Genomic DNA, 12,058 nt, shown 5'->3' on the forward strand with positions numbered 1-12,058 from the left:
CAAAATAATGTACACTTTAAATGGGTATGTCTTTAAATATGCAGTAAACCGGGATTTATGGGCTTGTTAACATCAAGTATGTAGAATGCAAAATTCCAAAATACTATATGTGCTATAAAACATTTACTTCTTTATTAAACTATTTTTCCTCTTAAAACAGATCATTAAATTTACCTCTTAGTAGCCTTCTTCAGAAGCTTTTTTATTTCATTAGTCTTACAGGTGTGCTTCTCATGGATAACCACAAATGCACTGCAGCCTTCTGGTGGAGGTTCATCAGCTGCAATCTAATATTTCAACAATTATACTTAACCAGAATACTTTGATTGCACTTCAACTTAAACTCACATCCCTTTGATTAAAATAACTCCACAGCTGCCATTGAGTTTTGTTTCTAATTAAGCCCATTCAAAGTTGTGTACATGTGAAAATAGTAATGGAAAATATTAAAAGATTGAGACCTTATAACCTTTGTAAGAGTTAGTCTATCAAATAAAGTCATGTTCCAGAAATCTCAGGTCCCTTTATGTTCTGTAAAAATGGTTCTGAGAAATATCCTCCACAAGCTTAAATCACAGACTATACTCTGAGGCATTTTTAATTTTAGCTGCTATCAGTATTTGACTATTCTATCTTTCAACTTCTGAAATACTATAATGAGAGAGATGAGAAGTCCACCAAATAACAGATCTAAATGTCTTGAAGATACAAGAAATTTCCTACTTTGGGAATGTCTGAATTCCCACAGGAAAATTTAAAGCAATACGAAACAAACAAACCAACCCACAGCTGAGCTTTAAGAAAGAACAAACTATCCATATACAACTATCCATATAATTAAACACAAAGATTTTTTCCTCACAATAAAACTAGCTTATAAAACATCACATCATACCTTTTATAATTTGTATCAGGGTTGACTACAAAAAACACCTGCATGTATATTACTGAATTGTAATAAATATTATTTACTCTGAAGCCAAAATACCACATCAATCATTTACCAAATATATCAGATAATATACTCACCTGCTGAAACATCTGAACAGTTGGAGAATATGCCCGTATGGAAAGTGCAAACTTCAACAGATTGATTTGCAAATTGGATAAAAATTGTCCTGCTTTCTTCAAGATTAAATTGTAGTAAGAATGCTCTGAATCTGTTGAAGAAAAAAAATACAAAGTTTTTGTATTTAGCCTCTAATGGTGTGGCTTACCTATCTGTGTTAACATAGTATTTGCATATTATGCTAGCACTGACAGGCAGTTCAGAAGTCTTCAGTGTTGTCCACCAACAAATTGTTTTCTTTACCTACAAATTCTCAAGGCCTAATGTAACATAAATGAATTAAAAGTGAGCAGAATAGCACTGGTTAACATCAAGTCATTTTCAGCAATAAAAAAAAATCTACTCAATACAGTAATACCTCTTTGCAGTCCCATATGGAAAGTCTTGAACAGAGCTTAATATTTCAAGCTTATGCTAGCCTTTTAATGCAAATTTTTAAGGTTACGTTCAACCGGCGTTATTTTTAAAATTATTTTCTCACATTTAGTCTTGGACCACTCCAATCATTCAGTTTACGTCCATGAAGCTCTTCTACTGGCAACATTCTTTGGTCTACTCTCACATACCCTATTTCTTCCCTGGAAATGCATTATTAACAAGAGTACGAGAAGGGATACAAGTGAAACAGTTTCCTATCCCCTACCCCTCCCAGCAATCTCACCTTCTCAAAGCCAAAATCAGGACTCCAAGTAAGAATGGAAGGTGGATGGAGTATGGGAAAAATGGAAGTTATAATAAAGAACTGTGGTGGTAAAGAAAGAGTATCCATTTATTCTTCAGGTGGAAAAACCATAGAATCACAGAATGATTTGGGTTGGAAGGGACCTCAAAGACCATCTAGTTTCAATCCCTCTGCCATGGGCAGGGACACCTCCCACCAGCTCAGGCTGCCCACAGCCCCATCCAGCCTGGCCTTGAGCACCTCCAGGGATGGGGCACCCACAGCTTCTCTGGGCAGGCTGCGCCAGGACCTCACCACCCTAAGAGTGAAGAATTTCTCCAAAATACCTAATCTAAATCTATTCTCTTTCAGTTTAAAACTGTTAAACCTAGTCCTGTTCCTACACTCCCTGATGAAGAGTCCTTCCCCATCTTTCCTTGCAGGCCCCATTTAAGTATTGGAAGGCTGCTCTAAGGTCTTCTATGAGCCCTCTGAACATCCTCATGGATCTCGTTGGACTTGCTCCAACAGGCCCATGTCCTTTTTATGTTGGGGGGGGCCAGGAGCTGAACACAGTACTCTATATGGGGTCCAGGAGCGGAGTAAAGGGGAAGAATCACCTCCTCAGCCTGCTAGCTACACTTCTTTTGATGCAGCCCAGGACACGGTTGACTTTCTGGGCTGCACATAAATATTCTCATGCTTTCCTTAGGCATGTCAGTGGAAGAAGCCTAATTACTCTTTTATCAAATTGAGAAAAATGCCAGTATCTGTTAAGGAGTTTAAGGAATAATGCATCAAAAGTCTGAACTGGGCCAAGTTTTCTACGTTGCTGTGTATGATGATATTCTTGAACACAAAGTTGAGGAACCAAAGCTTTTACCATAAAAAACATTGTGCACCATCGCTGTTGCAGAGGTTGGTCTTCCACAGTAGGAACAGCTGAAACATGCACAAAGTAGTCCAGAATGGACACTGTGGTGAAAAAAAATCTACGTAATCAGCATGTATTTTACTTACATGAATAGATACTACCTGTAAAATGCAGTGATTCAGGATCTTTTTCACCTAAAATTCAAACATTCTCCTATAAAGTTGAAAATTTGCAGCAAAGAGAAAGCACGTTGAGGGGGTAAACCATTGTAGCTGTCCAGCTTAAATTTACCTATGTTGTTGGTCAACATCTTAATTTAAAAGTGTTTCTTCTGTGAAAGTGGAATGATTGTCCCCCCTCTAGGGGTCCAAAGTGGAACCACGCTAGACCACATACCATAACCCTAGAGGCCATAGTTTTGGAATTATCCATCAACTGAGGCCAACTCTAGATGTAAATAAACTTCTGAGCCTGGCAAGTTCTGATGAAAAGGATCCCTTGGGAAGGATTAAAAAAAAAAATCCAGAACCTGGGATATTAAAAAAAAACAAATACAAAAACACAACTTGGAGAAAAAAAATTGGCATCTGAGCATTCACCATTCTGATGCCAAAACACTAAACAACATCCTTCTACTCTATAGAGACTGCCCAGTCTTTTACTGCTCCTGTTCAACAGCAGGATTAAAACATTTTTTATCACAGCTTCTGTGATACCCTGAATTTTCTTTGCAGGATTTCATTCGTATTATTATATAGCACATATCTGCTAGGCAGTTTCCTTCCTACCTTGTATCCTTGGCCAAGTATTGTAGAATACTTGTCTTCATGTTTCTCTATTCCTTTAATTTCTGAAGTTTCTTAAGTAACGTCCTGGTACCATGGCATTCAAAACTGTCTGAGTTACTGAATTGTCTTTTCACCTACTGTTTGCCCTAGCATTGGGCAATGCTTTTCATATACAATGATGAAGTACCTCCTATCCTCTTGCTTTCCTCTTTACAACCCCTACCCTTTTGTTCCTAGAACCTCTAGGATCTTCTTTCTCCCTTTTCTTCCTCCCGAAAATTTAATTATTTCGAAAGACTCAGTTTGCTGTTATTCACTACACACAAAAAAATAAATAAATAAAAAAAATAGGATTACAAAAGGGCATGTTCTACATTTCCAGGAATATGCCTTCCCGTAAACTGTGTATAAACATTCCTGTCTAACATTAAATTAATTGGACTACTTACATTTATACTAAAACTGCTGGCTTTATTCAGACTACAGTCTTAGCTCTTTAACTTTCAGCAAGATAAATTAATCCACATCAACAGCTATATGATCCATCTCACGCAAAAACCATTTTTTTAAGTTTATTATATACTTCAAACTATTTTCACATAGTATTTGCTCCTTGATTCTTGACAACTGCTTGCCCTTCAGGCACATTTTTAACAATGCTCTCTGCTGAAAAGTAGAAGCCATGATAAATTTTTAGAATGTTAGAGGCAACCAAGGAGAAACAGATGTTTTGGTCATAAAATGTTTCATGATGGCATATTACCATTAAATTCATTAACCAAGTTGATTAAAAAATAACTAAATGAGATGACATCGATGGGATACAGCTCCCGATTTGAAACATCTAAATGCATGCGTACAAGCTATATGTCTGTAAACTGCCACCCCAGCCAATATAGTCTAGCAGCCAACAAAACATGAAAAGCTATTTAGGTTGCTCTAAACGTGCCTAAAATTGTCAGTTGAATAGCTCTCTAAACTCCTATAGTCAAACTGAACTGAACTGAACAACAACTGAAGCTTAGAAGTAGACTCATATTCATCTACATTTATCATCCACAATCTCTAGATGTATCTCATATCACAAGTAGATGAAAAATATTTTAAAAAGAGGGAGAAGACCAGGATGGTCACAAAAGGAAAGCAAAGGTCTTTATCATAGCTCCTCAGACTCCATGCAAGTGAGCACGCACGCCACAGAAGTAATCTGAATATATGCTGGTGCCCCACAGGAGAATTGAAAGTACTGAGGCACAGGAGGCACGAAGAGTGTCTATAATGGACATAATTAAGTCAGAAGAGTACAGGGTGATAGGCATATTGTTTTGAGGGACTGGAGTTCGGGGATTGTTCCAAATTTATACATGTGTATATCTATATCTATAGATTAGTCAGGGAACTGGAGAACTCAGGTAACAGCAGTTCCAGCATCATCGGCCTGTCAAACCCCTGTGACATTCATGAAAGACACCAGTATATATGGAGTACTTTATCGCATGGTTATTATAGAAAAATGCCATGACTGTGTTATTTCCTCTTGAATTTATATGGTTGATATGGGCATTAAAATACTTATCTGATTTAGTAGTGAGTAATGGTGATCTAATACAGTGTGCAATGATTAACCTTCTATATCTGCAACAGATAATTTGCATGATTGTTGTTTATATGTAATATATTGTTCTATTCTTTTGGAGAAAACAGTTTCCTTATTAACGTCTGTGGGTTTTTCTTTGTTTAGTATTTACAAGGTAGCGGAACATTCAACACACAAACTAAACCACTTAGGAAGACAGTAAACACTCACGTTATTATTTGTCAGCAGGGAACTAGCTCCTTACCTTCACTCTGTATTCCTAAATTAACCTTTTGAGATATGAAAACAGCACAAAGTTTAAACTGCAATTTAAGTATTTTGTAACTGTGCTGTTTTTTAATATTTTCACAGCTTTGAGTTCTTTATTACATGCAGCCCCAAACAGCATCACTCCCATTTTCAAATTTTCCACAAGACGGGAGGCAAACATATTGCATGTTAAGTAAACATGCAGAATGTTGTCCATGCTACCTGAAGACCTCTCTCTAATTTAATACAGCATATCCCATAATTATCCTTTTTTGATATTTTTCATAGCTGATGATCTCAACGATGCCCAGGTTGATGTGAGTACTTATTAAAAAATGTTGCAACAACTAAACTAACCCTACAAAATGATGTAGCAAATTCCACATACATTGTTCCCACCAAATTTGTTTAATTTCTACAGACATGACAGCTAAACAGACTATTTATAGACCAAATTTGCTACGGCTAAATACTTAAATGAACAAATTAACAACTGATGTTGATTTCATTATTCCAAATTTAAAACCACAGATTTCACGGACTGATAAGCAACAGGTTTGAAATCATCCAAGGAATTACTTAAAACAGCCACCATACTTGATACTTTTCAATTGTCTCTTGACTTCTCTAATACTTTGTGACTCTTCTGAAATACTCAATAGTACATTGGGATATAAATCTACCATCCAAATCTTCTATAAACCCAGCTTTTCAGCTTGAAATCTAAAATTCCTTTAGCTTCTACGAATTTTCTTCTGTTTGAACTCAATGTATTATCATCCATCCTACCTAGTTTTGATACATCAAGTGTACAACTGAAAAGTCATTCACCCCAACCAAGCCTTTTTAAGTCACCTGCTTTAATTTGCTCAGTTTTTGTTGCATTGTGAATATTCCTCTATGTCTTTTGACGTGTAACAGATAAGAAAGAGCTTGTTCTATAACATCCAGAGAACAAACTTCTCCTCAGAGGTATACTACTGTATCTCTCCCTGTGCCACTCCAGTGTCTCAGTATTAATATTCTTTACTGGAGCTGACCATTTTATACCAGATGCCTAATGCAGACTTCTCTACTGAAAGTGTCTTAATTATTGCTGGATACATATGATACTCATAATATTTCTGTTTCACACTAAGGATATTGATTTCAGTAAGACCTTTTTTTAAGTTGGAAGAATCAATACTGATGTGATTTGGTCTTTAAATAACCACTTTCTTTTCCTCTAAAATTGTAACTTTCCTCCTCCCCCCCCCCCCCATTCAGAAAAAGCACTGGTTTATTATACTACCTCAACTGTGAATTAACTTTTAGGAAACCCACACCTGGTGCCAGAACTTTAAACTTTCCTGCACTATAAACATACAAGTTTGTGGATCATAATAACAAATACACACTTACACACTTACCAATAGTTTTATATGCTTACTTAAATAAGTATTTTAGTACATTCTTAAGGTTCCCCACTACCATCATCTAATCCTCCTGCGTACCCTGCTGTTAGGCAGCTGAGGATATGAGATCTCTCCTTACCCTTCTCTTCAGGATGAATGAAACCCATCTCTCACCCCTCCTCTTTAAGTCTGCCCCAGTTCCCCAACCACTGTGGTGATCCTCTCCTAGACTTGCTCCAGGATGACAATGTTTTTAGTGTAATGGCCCAAACTGGCCCATTACTACAGAGGGAGTCTTGCAAGTGCTATTACAGCTAAATAATCATTTTTGTCAGCTGGCTGGCTACACTCCTGCTAACTCAGCACAGTACGTAGCTGGCTTTCACAGGCACAAGAACGCAACACAATGCACTGTTGACAAAGATATCCAGCTGGTTCTCAAGAACTGCTTTCTAGTCAGCCTGTGCCCCACTTGCACTGTTGCTGAGGTTATTCCAGCCCATGTGCAGGAATCCTTAAGTGCCTTTGCTGAACTTCCCAGTATTTCTGCAGGCCCATCTCTCCAGCCTGCCGAGGCCTCTCTCATGACAGCTCTGCCCTCCAGCTTCTTGATTTCTCCCAGGTTTGCACCATCCACAATCTTGTGGAAGGTGTAATCCATGACACTGTCCGGAGCAATGATAAACACATTAAAAACCATTAGTTCCAATACTCGCCATAAAAAGGCCACCAGGAGACAGCCAGAGGTCAGGCTGACCTTATTTCCATTTTATGTGTCCTCATGCCCTTGCACAGAACAGCTCTGAAGGCTCACTGTCCTCAGCGATTCTCTCTGTTTTTGCTTATACTTCTGACTTCCGACTATCCCATTTTCACTAGCTCACTGAATAATTATTTTTTCCCTTTCCAGTTTACATCCCACACCTACAATCACAGTTCTTTGTACATCATCTACTTCTACTAGAAGCTTTCCGCAAAAATGAAGGGTAAGAGGGGAAGGGCAGTGAGAAAAGAAAGTAGAACATCATGTTCTACTCTACACAAAAGCACATCATGCAATCATAAGCAAAAGTGTTGTTTACCATGCTGGTCTCTGTTCCTTTCCTCGTAATTTTCGAAGTCTATCAGCTTCTTTGAGCATTGCTAAGCACTCAAATAATGCTCTCACTGACCCATCCACAGGGACGTAACAAACTCTTTTTGATTCATATTGTCAGTCATACTTAAGGTACAACATGTGTTGTACCTTAAGCTCCTTCTCCCTCCCATGTATATTGTATTCTGAGCATGATTTTTGTCATCTCACTGACATTACTGGCATGGTCTTCATACAACTTGTCAGCCTTTGATTGCTAACATTAACATTCAATTTAGTTAAAACCTCTCCTAGTGGCAGGTCCAAGTGATATAGGCCCTCACAATCATGCCTAACAAATGCTACTATTTCGAAGAGCAAATGAAACACTTGCCTCAAGTACTGTGTTCAGTTTTGGGCACCTCACTACAAGAACATTGAGGCCTTGGAATGTGTCCAGAGCAGGGCTACGAAGCTGGTGAAGGGCCTGGAGCACAAGGCCTGTGAGGAGCGGCTGAGGGAGTTTGGTCTGGAGAAGAGGAGGCTGAGGAGAGACCTCATTGCTCTCTGCAGCTACCTGAAAGGAAGCTGTGGGGAGCTGGGGGTCGGCCTCTCCTCACATGTAACTAGTGATAGGACTGGAGGGAATGGCCTCAAGTTGCACCAGGGGAGGTTCAGGTTGGCAATGAGGAGACATTTCTGCTCAGAAAGAGCAGTCAGGCACTGGGACGGGTTGCCCAGGGAGATGGTGGGGTCACCGTCCCTGGGGGTGTTCAAGGAGAGGCTGGACATGGTGTTTGGGGACATGGTTTGGTGGGCGACATTGGTGGTGGGGGGATGGTTGGACCAGATGATCTTGGAGGGCTTTTCCAACCTTAATGATTCTATGGTTCTATCCTTAGGTCATTTTGAACCCTTTTCACCCTGTTCATTAATTAACCTTACTATTCACTTTAATATTGACCAACCTGTTGAACGATCTGGCAAATATCTAAATTTTTCATTTTTAATTCTTCTAATTTTTATTAAACTGCTTTCCAGGGCACTTTCTGGGATGGCTCATTTACATTTATGTTTAGTTTACTGGATTTCCAGACTTCTAGCAACCTAATGTTCTGTTGTCTAGTCATGCACGATTTCTTAGCCTATTTTGCCAGTGGTATTATTGTAAGACACTAGTATAGCTGCTGATAAACCACCTCAATGTCACCTACAAGTATTAAACATTTTTGGTATTTTCATTTTTTCCTTCAGCTACCATACTCATTTTAGTTTTGTGGGATTCTCTCCTATTTAAATATCTTTCATACACAAAATCCTGTCTGAATATCCAACTTCTCTTGATGGATCTTATAGGAAGGTATCTTTAATCTTTACATTTCTGTCCCATGCTCAAAGTTCAGTCCACCTTGTCTTCTTTGTTTTTAAAGTAGCCCTGCATATAGATTGCCTGGGAGAAAATACGCTGAAACTTTCTGAAAGAAAGTTACCCAGCAAGCAATAGTGGAAGAGTTAGGCTTTACCTGACAGGAACTAGCTGATGTGTTAGCTTGACATTTAAAAATAGTGTAAAGTGTAAGATATATTAGAACTAGCATGCTGTTTAACTTACCTCCTTGTTTATAAATTGTTAATTCGCGTACAGTTTCCAAGAACTGCCAAAACTTCTCATTACCATCTTCTGCAATAAATTCACTGTTTAAAAAATAAAAATGAATTGTCCATAGGTTGACTTTGCCCAAAGATGTACCACAGTAAAAATCCTCAATTGTTTTAAAGTAACAACAAAAACAACAACAAAAAAGCAATAAAGTGTTAAGTATTTAACGATCACCTCAGATCTCTGCAGTATGAAATACGAATACTCATGTAATTTTGGTTAAATGAGATATTGAACAAAACCACTACCAACCTGAACTCAACAGTTATAAAGCAAAGAGACTAGTAATAAACACAAGCAGCTTTTCATTTTATTTTTCCATGTATATACCAATATACAGTTATGTATAAACGTAGTTAAGCACACAAACTTTATTAAATGATGTACAAATCTAAATGTACAAATAAGAACACAGCATCAGATTATCATTTTAATTAAATTACAGACTTTTTTTTTTAAATCAGCAACAACGTTTATTTCGATATGCAGGGGAAATCCCTGTTTTTTGGTACACTTTCAAAGACAGGTTAACCATTACAAGCATGAAAGGTAAGGTTTGCTTTATTCTAAATACCGTATTTTTCCCCACTTAACGTTATCACTTTCCCATTTTGTTGTTCTTATTGCCCCTCAGGCCTGCCCAGAAGATAACCTCGCTATCCCCAGCTTATCCTTCCCTGATCTTCACTTTGGAAGCTTGCCACCCCCTGGGTTACAGCAGCAAACACGTTGAAATGCAAAACCCAGCACAACTGTAAACCGAACTGGCTGAGGGGCCCGAAGCGTGTAAGAGAAGAAAGCATTTTAACTTTGTGCTTTGAATTAGGAATCGCTAATTAACAGCGCCTTTTCTGAAGGCACCCTTTACTACCGCAGCCCCACGCCTTTAGTCAAGCCTTTACCCACCGTTACTTCACTCGTGAAGCAGCAGCGAGTTAGCTGTCTGGAGATGAAGCTGCTTTTACCCCACGCTGCCCCGGCTCCCCCCGCCTCCCGCCCCGCAGCCAGCGCCGCTCCCGTCCCGGTCCCGGTGTCCCGTCCCCGGAGGAAGGCAGCGAGGGGGCTGCACGCACCTCGCCTCCAGCAGCAGCGGAGTCAGCGGCCATTTCGCCGCCAGCCGGGCGCTCACGGCCGGGGGGGAGGCCGTGGCCCCGCGGCAGGGGCAGGGGCAGAGCAGCGCCCGCAGCAGGGCGAGCAGCGCGAGTGGCGCCAGCAGCGCGGCGGCCGCCATTAGAGGGCGGGCAGGGCGCGCGCCCCGCCCACCGCCGCCCCCGCACAGGGATATACCTGGTCCCGCCCACGCGCCGCTTTCGTCTTTCTATTGGCTGCGCCGTGCCGTCGCCGTCATGCTATTGGTCAGTCTAGAAGTCAATCAGCGGCTGGCGGCTTATAAGCAGCGGGAGTGGAGGGGGAGCTTCTTGACACGCGGCGGCGGGGGGGGAGCGCATGCGCGAGAGGTAAGCTGTGGGGGTGACCGTTAACGGCTCCTCCCTCCCGTCAGGGGATCCCTGCTGTGTGTGTGTTACGTCTTGAGGGGTTCGCACCCGGCTGTGTTTTCCAAGAGCCGGGACAACAGCAGTTTTCCTAAACTTTCCAGTGCCTATGCTTGGGCTTCGTGCTAATTAGGGGTTTTGCCTCGGCTTTCATTAGCCTAAAAAGATCTTGAGAACTTAGTAGCTTCGCAGAGAATACATATACTCCATATAGTCAACATAGGAAGGCAGAATGACTTTTTTTCTCCATCAAAGTTAGAACATATTTCCAAATAGAACTGAAAAACTATTTCCTACCAGCACACTTTTTTTCTCAAGAAGCATAGCTCACTAGAAAAAAACTAACTTTAAATTGTTTGAACCAATGTCCTTATTTGCAGGCTTGTGTTACACTTTTGAAGCTTTTGTTCTCTAAGTTAACTTATTTCCAATCTGGTTTTGAAATCTCACTGGTAACTCCCTTTCTTCCCCAGGACTGCTGCACTCTTTGTTCTTCTCTAGTTCTCTGGCAAAGCTACAAGTGCTGGTGCAGGTGCTTCTGGAGCAGGCTTGTGGGGTGTGGATATGGAGCAGCTCCCTCTCAGTAGTTGTCTTTTGGAGGCATGAGTCCTTCTCCAAAAGTTGGCTGCTGAAGCACAGAGCTTGAAGCTGAAATCAGGACTGCTCATCTTCCTGCTGCATATACCTTAGTGTATCTTGTCAGTCATCGTTTCCTGACTGTTTAAAACTGCTGTGTGGATGGCTAGAGCCAGTTGGGCCATAGTAAAAGGATCAGGCTATGGGTTGTACAGTTTAGTTTGTTAGTGCTTGGGATCAGTCAGTGTAACATCCTATGTACAAAGAAAAGGGACTTGTTTGCCAGATGTTCTGAAAGTGTCATGTAGAAATTCTGCCCTAAAAAACCACCTGTACTTACATGCTGCTGGGTCTGTGGTTTTGTATGATAAAGTTATCCCTAAAACTGGGCTCTCTGTTTTTTTACTTATTCCCACAAACTTGTGCAGTTATAACACCTTAGAATTGTCAGATACCGCTGACACATCTGTGATGCCAGCTTCCCTGTAAAGCAATTTATTTAAATAACCTCACACAAGACCAGTAGCAAAGCCTTCATATACTTCCAGGAAGTATATAGGAGAGTGTTTCTGTTGGGTCATGTGTAAGGCCAATAGTAATAATGACATTCAGTGTCTTTTAT

At 40.2% G+C, this 12,058-nt stretch overlaps 1 protein-coding gene across 1 annotated transcript in view; it reads right to left on the reverse strand.

The window, feature by feature from the left end:
* UGGT2 (UDP-glucose glycoprotein glucosyltransferase 2) overlaps nucleotides 1-10,632 on the reverse strand; it is an 85,789-nt gene extending 75,157 nt beyond the window's left edge. The window contains exons 1-4 of the mRNA XM_068677187.1: nucleotides 10,441-10,632; nucleotides 9,320-9,402; nucleotides 1,030-1,160; nucleotides 175-287 (exon numbers count right to left, since the gene is read on the reverse strand). Of these exons, the coding sequence (XP_068533288.1) occupies nucleotides 175-287; nucleotides 1,030-1,160; nucleotides 9,320-9,402; nucleotides 10,441-10,598 (485 nt within the window). The 5' untranslated portion in view covers nucleotides 10,599-10,632. The remainder of the gene's footprint in view (nucleotides 1-174; nucleotides 288-1,029; nucleotides 1,161-9,319; nucleotides 9,403-10,440) is intronic.
* Nucleotides 10,633-12,058: the final 1,426 nt, after the last annotated feature.

The sequence above is a fragment of the Anas acuta genome, chromosome 1, assembly GCF_963932015.1.
Source record: "Anas acuta chromosome 1, bAnaAcu1.1, whole genome shotgun sequence".
NCBI classification, from domain to species: domain Eukaryota; kingdom Metazoa; phylum Chordata; class Aves; order Anseriformes; family Anatidae; genus Anas; species Anas acuta.